This window comes from Sceloporus occidentalis, unplaced genomic scaffold (assembly GCF_023333645.1).
Source record: "Sceloporus occidentalis isolate IW3139 unplaced genomic scaffold, rSceOcc1.0.p SCAF_6, whole genome shotgun sequence".
NCBI lineage: Eukaryota > Metazoa > Chordata > Lepidosauria > Squamata > Phrynosomatidae > Sceloporus > Sceloporus occidentalis.
The window spans coordinates 24275220-24289350 of NW_028316986.1; the positions used below are offsets into that span (position 1 = coordinate 24275220).

Here is a 14131-nt window from a genome sequence, read left to right on the forward strand (position 1 = left end):
AAGAACCTGAAGACTCATTTATTCTGTCAAGCCTTCCCTCACATGTCCTGACTGCTTTTCCCCTATGTATCATGTATTGTATTGTATTGTATTTTTAGGTTGATTAGTAATTTTTAACTGATTTTATGATGGATTTTAATGATGTACAGCTATGCTCGGTTTTATCTGGGGTACTTTTCATTGTTAAATTTGTTTTCTTTTAATCTGTATTGTATTTGTATTGTTTGTAAACCGCCGTGATCGTGGGAACGGCGGTATAGAAATAAAATTTCAATCAATTTCAATCAAAGCGGAGGGTGGTGATCTAATTTTTTACTTATGTAATAATTTTAGGTAAAATAAGTTTGTAAGTGACAGGTATCGGTAACCCTGGGGTGTTCCGTCAATTATGTGTTACAATGCAGTGCTTCATATAGAGGTGCAGAATAACACCTGGATTGGAGTGTTTTCATTAGGTAAATAGTTCTCAGTCCTACTTTAGCTGACAGGAATAATTTTGGTTTTAGATGGTTTAGGAGAAGCCTGCAGATGTTTCAGGAAGTTGAAATTTGCATTCTAGCATTATACAAGGTGTTTCAACTAACAGTGTCTACTGAGCCATCCAAAGAGGTTTCCACCAAGTTGCGCACCAAGATCTGGATGGCTAGGTCCTCATTCATGCTCTTTGTTCATAGCTCAGATGCGGGAAGTTCATAAAAACAAACTGTACTCAAAATGGAGTTGCTTAGCAATTGCTCATTTTTATGTACCTGTGCAATAAAAAGAAGAGACTAAATTCAAGCAGACCTTTACTGAGAGTGTTTTTCATCTGTGAATGTCAAGGAGTTTATATTTTTAGTACTTGCAAGTGTAATTTATTTTTAAAATAGGAAGAAAATGGAAGTCCAAAGAGGTGACAGCAAACAGCAGAACTCTGTTCTGAGATTCTTGATTCCTTTTATTCTGTTACTTTCCCCTGTATACTGACACAGAATTGGTATTGTAAAAAATAACATGAAGCAGCCTTCAAACATTATGGTTGGACTAATCAGATAATAAGTGCTTTGTGTTTCTCTGATGGAAATAACATTAGTGCTGGCATTTCTATGTTCTTTCTTCCTACACAAAGATTAATATTGCGGTAAATCTCATAATTGCCCAATCTAAATTGTTTTAAATAAAATGATTATGAAATGGGTCAAGTTATTTATGGCAGATATGGTTAACTACAGAAGTTGAAAGAAAGTTGATGCTAATGTATTCATACTTTACAGATGAGTAGAAAGACACATTCTTGAAATACCAGCAATCCTGCTAATTGAATATTTTATTTTATATCTCTCTGAGAAGTAAATAAATTAGTTGAAAGGAAACACTCTTTAATAATAATCATGGCAATTTTATTACTTACCTGCTTCTCCCCAAGGCTCAAGGCAAGGTTCAGCATAGATGAAAATACAATATGCAACTAAAACATAAAACCATTTAAGCACATAAGTTAAAACACATAATGTAACACAATAACATAGGGTTAAAATGACCATTACACATTAAATTCATCCAGACATGCCTTTTGTTGGGATTTGGTTTCAGGAACCTCTGTAAATAACAAAATCCATGGATGCTTAAGTCCCATTAAATCCAATGGCACAGTAAAATTGTGTCCTTTATATAAAATAATAAAATAAAGATTTGAGTAGAAAGGCATGGATTCCAACATCCATGATTTGAAATTTTTCTAAAAAATATAAATTTCAAGAAGCAGACTTTGATTTTGCTATGCCATTGTATTTAATGGTACATGAGAATCCACAGAATTTGGTATCCATGGGGGGCTCCTGGAACAAAGCCCCAGTCTATAGATAGACAGAGAATGAAGAGGAAATGGGGAGACTGGGAAGAGGTAAAAAGATTTTATACAAAAGACTTCACAATCAGCAGTTTTTGTAAGGGAGATATACCTGTATAATGCTGGAAAACCTCCTCAGTTTTGTGAAGGACTTCTCCAATTGGCAGATGATGAGGGACAACACTAAGTGTTTTGTTTTGGTTTCAGGAAGTCGCGCTTATGTTCTCTTGTCCCTGAGCCAGCAGGATGGCATTGAGCAGCATATGGATTTTGACAGTCGCTATACTCTCTTGGAGCTCTTTGCAGAGACCACATCTTCTGAAGAGCATTGCATGTCCTTTGAAGGCATCCATCTTCCCCAGGTGCAAGCTGATTTAGTTGACTTTCATATGGGCATGGAAATATGTCTTGTTAGAGAATGAGTGTAAAATGCAGTAACTTGAAGACATGTCAGAGACAGAGAAGAATGGGGTGAATTAGAAAAGAAAGCTAGTCTAGAGGTAACCAAGACTTGGACGGGTTACATGCTGCCATTTGGGACGTCCCCAGGACGTCCCAGTTTAAAAAAGGGGCATCTCTTCTAGATGCCCCTACTCCTGTTACGGACTCTGTCCATAACAAATGGCGGCGGCCGTTCCACACAGCCGCCGCCATCTTGACATAGCAGACGCTGTGCGTCTGCACGCTGTGCAGCACTTATGACATCGCGAGGGCGCCATTGGCCCCTCGTGACGTCATAAGTGTGCCGCAGGAAGAAGCTCCATTTTGGAGCTTCTTTTTTGCTCCGCGAGGGAGTCATGCGGTTTGGCTGCTGTGGCTCCCTCGTGGAGCAAACAGCAGTGCCGGCAGACCGCCGCAAAGCGGCAGTCTGTAAAGCACCCAAATGACCTTGTCTGTAGTATAAATAAATAGTGATAGGCTTGGAGAAAGAAGGAAATTCTCCTTCCATTCCAGCTGCCACCACCTTAGCCTTCGAGATAGAAAAGAACCGGAAGTATCTGCTGGACTTGATGCCCTTCCCCACTGCCATTCCCTTCTCCTTTTGTGTCATGTCTGTTTTAGATTGTAAGCCTGGGGGCAGGAAATTGTCTAATGAACAATTTGTAAGCCTCTCTGAGAGCCTTTGTGGCAAAAGAGCAGGTATTAATATTTTAAATGAAATGAAATGAAATATTGGACAGCAAACTCATCAGAAATCACTATGTAGTGCAGAATAATCTAGGCAGCTAATGAACAGACAACAAAGTTTCTTAGATGTTGGACTAATATGCTATGTCTATTTTAGATTCCAGGGAAGCTGCTGTTTTCTCTGGTGAAACGCTACCTGTGTGTTACCTCCCTCATGGACAAGCTTAACAGTACCACAGAACTTGGAGAGGAGCGGCAAGATTGTGCAGATCCCAGTGCAAACTTTGGGGAAAAGAGTCGGGTGCAACGAGAATTTGATTTCAGCATGGCCATGGCTAATCTCATATCAGAGCTTGTGCGGGTCATGGGCTGGGACCGTGGCCATGAAAGAGAGCTTCTTTCCCTGCAGGAGACACAGCCTCGAGTTATTCGGTCCATTTTCCAGCCCAAGGGTTCTGGCTGTACTGCTGTTCAGGTGCCTCTGGTAACTCCAAAACCCTCACCCAGGAAAAAGCAAGGGCAGGCATTCTTGACTTTGTTAGATTTCACCAGTCGCAGCAGCTATGTAGAGTATGTGCAGGAAAATCTGAAGCCGGGGATGACTGTTCGGATGCTGGAAGACTACGAGGAGATCAATGCTGGAGATGAGGGTGAATTTCGCCAAAGCAATAGTGGGATGCCTCCAGTACAGGTATGTGATTTGGACAAAAAAGCAAAGATGAAGCAGAATTGGAGACAGGAGGTAGAAGGAGAACTTTTATTATGATTCTTTCTCTGGTTCAGATGCTATTTCTTTTGATACAATGTTTAATTGAACTCTTGTATCTGGTGTCCTTGTTTCTTTCAATAAGACTTTAATTAGAGGATCAGAGACTGTAGTAAATTTGAAAGGTTTTAAAAATGAGATGTTTTCTGTTCATGGCAGGGTGGCTGCAGGCCAGATAAATGGTTCCTTTCTCTTGACTTGCCAAGGTGACCCTTTCTACCTTTCTTCAGTCATAAATTGTTTGGTTGATCTCAGTCATTATATTATCAGGTGGGAGGTCCTACAACATATTGTATTTTAGAGTTCCAGTGGGAAAGATTCCACTGCCTTTATGGCAGGATTGTTCAGATCCCTTATGCAGTCCTTTGTATCCCAACAATTCCCTTCCCACTGTTGTCTCTCTCAGTGTTATAAGCTACTTGGAGCAAGTATCTCTCTTTTTTCCATACTATTTAGGAAGAGCTTCTCACCAAAGTGTCCTTTCTGTTGCCAGTTATTACTTAGTTCCTGTTTAGTAGCCTTTTTGCGAACCTGCTGTTTATTTAGATCTACCTTGGTGACTGAGTACCAATTTTCTTTGAGAAAAATATTTTCTTCTCATTGGTATGTGAAGTTACTGGCATGTCTTGCTTACTAGGCAAAAGGAGAGGTCAGCTTTCAGCTTGCAGTTACACTTATTTATTTATTTATTTATTTATTTATTTATTTATTTAAGATCCAGGCATTTGAAAGGATGGGCAGCCCAAAGCCCTCTGTTAAATCTGTAATAGAACCTGAATGTCATGGATGTGTGAAGAATCAGAAATGACTAGGACAGTGATGGCAAACATTTTAGAGACTGAGTGCCCAAACTGCAACCCAAAACCCACTTATTTATCGCAAAGTGCCCTGTCCCTCTGACTTTCTAGTAACAAACTCTGGCGAACTCTGTGCTGAAGCAATGGCATCTGTGCCCACAGAGAGGGCTCTGAGTGTAACTTCTGGTACTCGTGCCATAGGTTCGCAACCACTGGGCTAAGACATGAAAGAAGCAGGGGACATTTTCCCTAGAGGGGAAGAGGAAGCATTTCCTCAGAAGGTAGAGAATGGACCACTAGCTCCCAAAAGTGCTTTTTTGTGGGGATATAGGACACTTAAAAGGGAATGTCCAAGAATGCTAAAAGAGGAGAGGGTGTTTACAATGGCTGCAGACTATGAAGACTAAGAGTGTCAGATGCTATTTCCTTTAAGGTCCCACTGGGAGCCCTTGATGACATTTCAGATGGGACCCCACTGAGAGGAAACAACTTTTATGGTTGATAGAACATTAAGATGGGACGTGGACGTGAGGGGGTTGGCTAGATAAGCATTAATGCATGCTACTTGTGGTGGCAGCTGTTTTGAGGACTGAATCCTTATAGTCCAGTTTTCTGCTGTGCTGTGCTGAGGAAATGGAGAACTGGTTGGAGATCTTGCTTGAAAATTAGAGTTTTTCTGGTTCTTACTCTGCCACTTTTTGGATGGGGAAACAGAGGTCTGCACCTACAAGAAGTGCCCAGCTAGCATCTGTTGGAAATCACAGTGATCTAGATAAGGGGTGATGAACTGATTTTCTCTCAGAGTATGAATGACATCATTGGGTGGGTCTCTGCTGCTAAGCCCTCCGTTGCATTAGGCTCCTCCCCAATGCCTGATTCAGCTTCCTCCTTGGGGGGGGGGGAGAGAGAGAGAGATGCCATGCCATGCCCCTCTGTGCTTGATGAAAAGGATTAGGCTGATTATTGGAGAAGCTCTTCTAAGTATCTTCTCAGAAATGTGTGGAGGAACCCACTCGTATATGCCCAGGCCCTGATTACAAACAACAGTGGTTGTTTGTCACTTGCTTGTCACTTGCTTTCTTAATTAGGAAATTAGTGTGACCTAAGGAGAAGTCTCCTTACTATGGTAGAGTGAGTTTCTGCAGAGATTCCTCCTAAGATCTAGATGATGCTTAGTTTTCCAGCAAGAGATTTGTTAATAGTCTGTATGTCTTTGTATTATTATTATTATTATTATTAATAATATTAATATAGCACTGTAGATTTGCACAGCGCTGTACATAAAACAATAAATATATAGGCAGCTGTCCGTCACTGGTAAGATCACCCTGCCCAGTGGTAGTAACTCTCCATGGTTTCAGAGTGGGCTTGGCTTTGCTTAGCATTCAAAATCAGACAAGATCAGATGTGTTCAGAGTGGTGTGGCGGAACACACAAGGTTACACTAGTATGGAAAATAATGTGGGGATGAATGCATCACATGCACCCAAAGAGCCGCTCAAGCACTCTTGGCTTTACACTGCTGGCACTGCTTATGCTGGTAAATTCTTGGTAGTAAAGGGGAGTACAGTAAGTAGTGGACTATGAAAGTATGGTCCAATAAGACTTTAAATAGTATCCTTGCCGGCAAGGTGGGTGAAGTGTGAGCTCAACAGTTTTATAGTTAGGTAGAGTTGTAATTGGGTGGCACACTGAACGCAGAGAGTATTCATTAACAGTTGCTTTTCATCCTGAAGAAAAGGACTAGTGGTGTGTCTCAAGATTCTGTCCTGAGCCTGGTGTTGTTTAACATCTTTATCAATGACTTAGATGATTGAATAGAAGGCATGATTATCAAATTTGCAGATAACAAAAAATTGATACCTGGAGCCAGCTAGTGTGGTGTAGTGGTTTGAGTGTTGGACTATGATTTTTGAGACCAAGTTTTGAATCCCTCCTGAGCTGTGGAAACCCACCAAGTGACCTTGGGCAAGTCTTCAAAGAAGGCAAAGTCAAACCCTTGCTGAATATATCTTGCCGAGAAACCCCTGTAATAGATTCATCTTATGGACACCATAAGTCAGAAACAACTTGAAGATACCCAACAACAACAGCTGATATTCCAGAGGACAGGATTAGAATGTAAAATGACCTTGATAGACTGGAGAAGTAAGCCAAAACTAAAAATAAATTTCAACAGAAATAAAGGCAAGGTACTATATCTAGGCAGGAAAAATGAAAGGCATAAATATAGGGTGGGTGAGTGACACCCAGCTTGAAAGAAATATATCTTGAAAAAAATCAAGGAGTCTTAGTATACCTCAAGTTAAACATGAGTCAGAAGTGGGATGGAGCGGACAAAAAAGCCAATGCAGTTCTGGGTTATATCAGCAGGAGTATAACATCCAGATCAAGGGTAGTAGCAGTCCCACCCTATACTGTTTTTGTTAGACTTTATCTGGAATAGTGGGCACCACTGTTCAAGCATATTGACAAACTGGAACATATCCAGAAAAGAGCAGCTGAGATGATCAAATGTCTAGAAACCAAGCCTTACGAGGACTTAGGGAGCTGAATATATTTAGCTTGAAGAAGTGAAGACTGAATGGTGATACGATAGCTATTTTTAAATATCTGAATAGATTCATATAGAGGAGGTTTGTAAACAGGTTGGATGGACGTTTTCCTGGAATGTTTTAGATGTGTATTCCTGCATGGCAGGGGGGTTGAACTAGAAGGTCCTTATAGTCCCTTCCAACTCTTATGATTCTGTGGTTCTGATTTCGTCAGTCTAATTTTTTAAACACATTTATTTGGACTTTTTGGCAGCAAAGTAAATAATAAACTTATTCGTTCTTCCTTTTTCTTTCTACAATTCATTGCGTAATTTACTAGACATTGTATAGGACTGAATTTTTACTCACAGAAAATGTGGAGCAAAAAGGATGTTTTGGAGAGGTGGGACTTCAACATATTCTTAACCTCCACCCACATTTTCACTTGATGGGTTGCTGTGCTGTTCCCTGCCGTTTTGTAATGGTTTGTTGTTGTTGTGTGCCTTCAAGTCATTTCCGACTCAAAGTGACCCTAAGGCAAACCCATCACAGGTTTTTCTTGACAAGTTTCTTGAGAGAGGGTTTGCCATTGTCGTCTTCTGAGGGTGAGTGGTCAGAAATACTAAAAGAGAAGGGAGTTCAAGACGGATGGGAGCTGCTCAAAAGGGAGATACTGAAGGCACAATTTAAAACAATTCCAATGAGGGGAAAAATGAGAGGTGCCTCAAGAAACCAGGATGGATGACTAAAGAACTTTCAACTCAGCTAAGTTTTAAATGGAACATGTATAAGAAATCAGTTCCTGCCACAGAGAAGGAGAAGGAGAGAAGGAGCTGGGCAGCCATTTTGAGTGGTGAGTGTTTGAATTATTTTAAAACTCTGGGAGAGTGTGCTTGTTGCTGAGGGGGTGGAGCTTCTGTGAGTCACATCTGTGAGTCACTAGGGGTGGAGCTAGCAGACTAGCTCTATATAACTCCTCCCAGAGCTGCGCGCCTAATGGTGCGTGGATTTTTTTGATCCAAAGAAATCTGCAGCAGAGGCAGCAGGTGAGAAGCAAACCTTGAGTCAGAACATTAGTACAAGCTAGCAGCCAGAACATTCCTATAAAGTTATATTCCCAGTAGATTGAGCTCGCTGCCAGAGACTGGTGAAAAGGCCAGGTCATCAGGGGCCTTAACATTGATGTTTACCAGAGGATTTTTTGAGGAGGAAGCCCACAGTCCTGTTTCGGTCATTACTAAAGACTTTGCAGTATGGACACTGAGGGAACTGCTGCAGTCACCTGCAACACTTGTGGGATGTTTGTCTTCCTACCTACAGAAGTGGAGAACTTCACATGCACCAAGTGCAGGTTGGTAGCACTCTTGGAGGAGAAAGTATAGCAGCTGGAGTCCCGAGTAGCTACACTTCAGCATATTAGGGAGCAAGAGGATTTCCTGGACACAATGGAAGTAATGATCTTGGACGAGTACCACACAGAGGAAGTTGCTGGGGTGGAGGAGGTCACTTGACATACACAGGAGGCAGACAGCTGGAGGAATGTCACACAGAGAAGTAGGCCCAGAAGGGATTGTTCTGGGAGCCTACAGCTAGAGAACTGATTCAAAGTTCTTTCCCTTATCAAGGAGGTCGAGGAAGAGCAGCATGGACAGACTTCAGGGACAGAGCAGGGGAGCCTGAGAGTCCCACCCGAGGGGACAGTCACTGCTAAGCCTCGGAGGAGGTGTGTGGTTGTAGTGGGGGCCTTCTTGCTGAGGGGTACAGAAGCAGTGATTTGTAGGCCTGACAAGATGTCTTGAGAGGTGTGTTGTCTCCCCGGGGCAAAGATCCGTGATGTGACAGAGAGGCTGACAAGACTGGTCAAGCCTACTGATCAATACCCTTTCCTTTTGGTCCATGTGGGAACCAATGATACCGCAAGACACAGCCGTCAGAGCATCAGAAGGGATTATGAGGCTCTTGGTAGGAAGCTGAAAGAAATGGATGCACAAGTTGTCATCTCGTCTCTTCTGCCAGTTGAAGGGCACAGTCCAGGAAGGTAGAGGAAAATAGAGGATGTGAACAACTAGCTCTGCAGATGGTGCCACCAAAAACGATTTAGATTCTTTGATCATGGGCTGCGGTTCCATGAGGAGGGACTTCTGGAAATGGACGGGTTGCATCTCATGCCAGTTGGAAGAAATGTTTTTGCCAACTGTCAAGAATTTGATTAGGAGGGCTTTAAACTGAGTTTTGTAGGGGAGGGAGACAATATTAAGGAACGCAAAAGGGCTGGAGAGAATAGTCAAACTGACATAGAGGAAACAAGACAAATAGTGCAAAGACCCAACAGTGGGAAGCAAAAAACCTGCACAGGCAGCAAGTAAAGGGGACTCTTGGTCTGCGATGTCTCTACACTAATGCACAGAGCATGGGAAATAAGCAAGATGTACTTGAACTCCTAGTACAACAAAGCAAATATGATGTAATAGGCATCACTGAAACCTGGTGGGATGAGTCTCAGAACTGGAATGTAGAAATAGAGGGGTATAACCTTTTTAAGAGAAATAGGCCAAACAGGAAAGGAGGAGGAATAGCCTTATATGTGAGGGACATTTACACCTGTGAAGAGATCCAGGTCATCAATACTGGAAGCCAGGTGGAGAGCATCTGGATAAAAATCAAAGGGCAGGGAAACAACAAGGATGTTATGGTGGGAGTCTACTACAGACCCCCCAGTCAGATGGAGGAATTGGATTATACCTTTCTAGAACAGATGACTACACACTCAGAAAGGAGAGATGTAGTAGTGATGGGTGACTTCAACTATCCTGATATTTGCTGGAATTCAAACTCAGCAAAATCTTCAAGGTCTAGCAAATTCCTCACTTGCCTCGAAGACAGTTTCATTGTCCAAAAGGTGGAAGAGGCAACAAGGGGGTCAGCTATTTTAGATCTGATCCTAATCAACAAGGATGACTTGGTTAATGAGGTGCAAGTGGTGGGATCATTAGGTGGAAGTGACCATGTTCTCCTGGAGTTTGTCACACAGTGGAAAGGAGAAGCCAGACAGGCATAGTCAGACACGTATTCTATACTTTAGGAGAGCGGATTTCAGTAAACTTAGAGAATTATTGAGGGTGATCCCGTCGTCAGAAATACTAAAAGAGAAGGGATTTCAGGACATATGAGAGTTTCTCAAAAGGGAGATTCTGAAGGCACAATTTCAAACAGTTCTAGTGAGAAAGAAAAATGGGAGGTGTCTCAAGAAACCAGGATGGATGACTAAGGAACTTTCAACTGAGCTAAGTTTTAAACGGAACATGTATAAGAAATGAAGGGGGGGGGGAATCACAAAAAAGGCATTCAAAGAAATAGCAGGCATGTGTAGGGGTAAAGTCAGAAAAGCTTAAGCGCAGAATGAACTCAGACTTGCTAGAGAGGTTAAGAACAATAAAAAAGGCTTTTTTGGATATGTCCGTAGCAAAAGGAAGAAGAAGGAAGTGGTAGGGCCACTACATGGAGAAGATGGCAAAATACTAACAGGGGACAGAGAAAAGGCAAAATTACTCAACACCTCCTTTGCCTCAGTGTTCTCAGAAAAGGAAAAGGTGCTCAACCTGAGGAAAATGGAACAGAGGACAGATTAGGGGAATTTCAGTACAGATTAAGTAAAGAGATAGTACAGGAATATCTGGTTAATCTAAATGAATTTAAGGCGCGTTACAGACCTCCCAGAAGGGGTGGTCTGCTACCACCGCCATTTGCAGCACGGAGGAGCCCCAGCGTCCAAACTGCGAGGCTCCTCCGCGCTGCAAATAAGAAGCACCAAAATGGCGCTTCTCTTTGCAGTGCGGATATGACGCCACGAGGCGCCAATGGCACACTCGCAGTGTCATATGCGCTGTGCGACGTGTGGACACAGCGCGTCCGCTACATAAAGATGGCGGCCCCTGTGTGGAACGGGTGCCACCATTTTGTACGGACTGGGTCCATATTAGGGTTAGGGGCGTCCGGAAGGGACGCCCCTTTCTAACCCTAATACGGACTCAGTCCGTACTTTATGCCTGTTTGTAACGGGCCTAAGTCTCCAGGACCAGATGAACTACATCCAAGGGTACTAAAAGAATTGGCAGATGTAATATCAGAGCCATTGGCAATAATCTTTGAAAACTCCTGGAGAACAGGAAAATTCCCAGCAGACTGGAGGAAGGCAAACGTCCTCATCTTCAAAAAGGGGAAAAAAGAGGATCCCAACAATTATTGTCCAGTTAGTCTGACCTCAATACCAGGAAAGATTCTAGAGCAGATCATTAAACAGAAAGTCTGTGAACATCTAGAAAGCAATGCCATATTCACAAAAAGTCAACACGGGTTTCAGAGAAAGAAGTCATGCCAGACAAATCTGATCTCTTTCTTTGATAAAATTATCAGCTTGGTAGATGAAGGGAATGCTGTGAATTTAGTATATCTTGATTTCAGTAAGGCCTTTGACAAGGTTTCCCATGACATTCTTGCAAACAAGCTTGTAAAATGTGGGCTAGATAACGTAACTGTTACATAGATTTGTAATTGGTTGACTGGCCGAACCCAAAGGGTGCTCAACAATGGCTCCTTTTCATCCTGGAGAGAACTGACCAGTGGGGTCCCACAGGGCTCTGTCCTGGGCCCAATGTTATTCAAGATCTTTATCAATGACTTGGATGACAGAATTGGGGGCATACTTATCAAATTTGCAGATGACACCAAATTAGGAGGAATAGCTAATACTCCAGAGGATAGGATCAAGATTCGAAATGAGCTGAATAGACTAGAAAGCTGGGCCAAAACTAACAAAATGAAATTCAACACGGAGAAATGTAAGGTACTTCACTTAGGGCAGAAAAATGAAATGCAGAGATATAGGATGGAGGACACCTGGCTGAATGAAACTACATGTGAAAGGTATCTGGGAGTCCAAGTAGACCAGAAGTTGAACATGAATCAACAGTGTGATGGGGCAGCTAAAAAGGCCAATGCAATTTTAGGCTGCATCAATAAAAGTATAGTGTCTAGATCAAGAAATAGTGCCACTCTGTTCTGCTTTGGTCAGGCCCCACCTGGAATATTATGTGCAGTTCTGGGCACCACAATTCAAAAAGGACATTGAGAAACTGGAGCATGTCCAAAGGAGGGCGACTAAAATGGTGAAGGGTCTGAAAACCATGCCCTATGAGGAATGACTTAGGGAGTTGGGGATGTTTAGCCTGGAGAAGAGAAGGTTAAGAGGTGATATGATAGCCTTGTTTAAATACTTAAAGGGATGTCATATTGAGGAGGGAGCAAGCTTGTTTTCTGCTGCTCCAGAGACTAGGACATGGAACAATGGATGCAAGCTGCAGGAAAAGAGATTCCGCCTCAACATTAGGAGGAACTTCCTGACAGTAAGGGCTGTTCGACAGTGGAACACACTCCCTCAGAGTGTAGTGGAGTCTCCCCCCTTGGAGGTCTTTAAGCAGAGGCTGGATGGTCATCTGTCGGGTATGCTTTGATTCAGAGTTCCTGCATGGCAGGGGGTTGGACTGAATGGCCCTTGTGGTCTCTTGCAACTCTATGATTTTATGATTCTATGAGTGTGACTTGCACAAGGTCACCGCAGGTTTCATGGCAATATATTTTCCTGTTCTGGACTTCAAAGCTATTTTTAAAAAATGGGACGATTTTGTTCTCAAATGATCATGTATTGCATAGACATGTGGTGGTAAAACACATTTAGTAGCCAGTTTGGAAGGACAATAATTTCTGCTTTCACTTAGAATGGGGAAATAGTTTGCTATTCCTTCCTCCAAACAATAGCTGATCCTTTCTCTCTGTTTTCTGTGGTCTGCTCTCTCTTTTCAGTTAACCCCCATTCTTTACTTTCAGATAAGTTTGACCTAAAATGAACTATCACTTCTGGGACACTAAGCTGTAATAATGATTCGTTGGGTTTATTGCTCTGCTTGGCATCTGGTATTTGTTTGCCTGTTCTATGGCACATTTTTACTAGTTTGTACGTCACATTATATTGTATTATGTATTGCATTCATTCCTTCCCCCACCTTATCTCCAGCTACCTCTCTTTGTAAGTTACAGTTAAATACTGTTCCTCTGTTTTAATCCATTCTAGCTGTTGAGTTCCTATTAGTTCTTCTGTGTCCTTACACAATCTTTAGGAATTATTTCCACAGGTTCATTGTATCCTTCTTGAAATTCTTGCTTCTCATTGGAACACTTTTTTTAAAAAAAATGTTGGAGAATGCTTTCTGTCCATACTATGCACGGCTGCAGTTTCAGATTCTTGAAAGCATTCTCAGTCAGATTTCAGCGTCTGCTTGCTTTCACATTTCTAGAAGTCTAAGCATTGGGGATTTTTCCGTACCTGACACCTTATCTTTTTGTAATAGAAAGATAACCAACATTATTAAATTGGTTTGTTGTTGTGTGTGCCTTCAAGTTATTTCTGATTTATGGTGACCCTAAAGTGACCCTATCATGGGGTTTTCTGAGGCTGAGAGTATGTGACTTGCCCAAGGTTATCCAGTGGGCAATTGAGCCGGCAATTGAATCCTGTCTCCAAAGTTGTAGTACAAAGCTAAAAACATTACACCATGTTGTAATAGTATGTATTACAATTGTGTTTCTGTATCTAAGGTCCAACACACTGCAGAAATAATCCAGTTTGAGAGTGTTGTAACTGTCCTGGCTCAGTGGTAGGGAATCCTGGGAATTGTAGTTTATTGTGGCACCAGAGCTTTCTGACAGAAAAGGCTAAATGTCTCACAAAACTATAGTTCCTAGAATTCCCTAGCATTGAACCAGGGCAGTTTAAGTGGTCTCCATCTGGATTATTTCTGCAGAGTGTTTTGGATCTCTGTCTCCCTTTTTTCTCTGATTTTAAAGCTGTGAGTAGAGGGATGGTGTTTGGAAGGGGCAATTGGTAATAGTCTTGGTTGGCATTCTGTATCAACTGCTTGGGTAAATTCAGCATGCAAAGGGATCTTGTAGCACCTTGAGACTAGCTGTGCGAAAGAAGTTGCAGCATAAGCTTTTGTAGACTAAGGGTTTGTCTTTGCTTGTC

At 42.1% G+C, this 14131-nt stretch overlaps 1 protein-coding gene across 1 annotated transcript in view; it reads left to right on the forward strand.

Moving 5' to 3' along the window:
• Positions 1-14131, forward strand: part of LOC149310518 (cullin-9-like) — an 81583-nt gene that overhangs the window by 24492 nt on the left and 42960 nt on the right. The window contains exons 3-4 of the mRNA XM_089529126.1: positions 2036-2190; positions 3114-3647. Of these exons, the coding sequence (XP_089385252.1) occupies positions 2036-2190; positions 3114-3647 (689 nt within the window). The remainder of the gene's footprint in view (positions 1-2035; positions 2191-3113; positions 3648-14131) is intronic.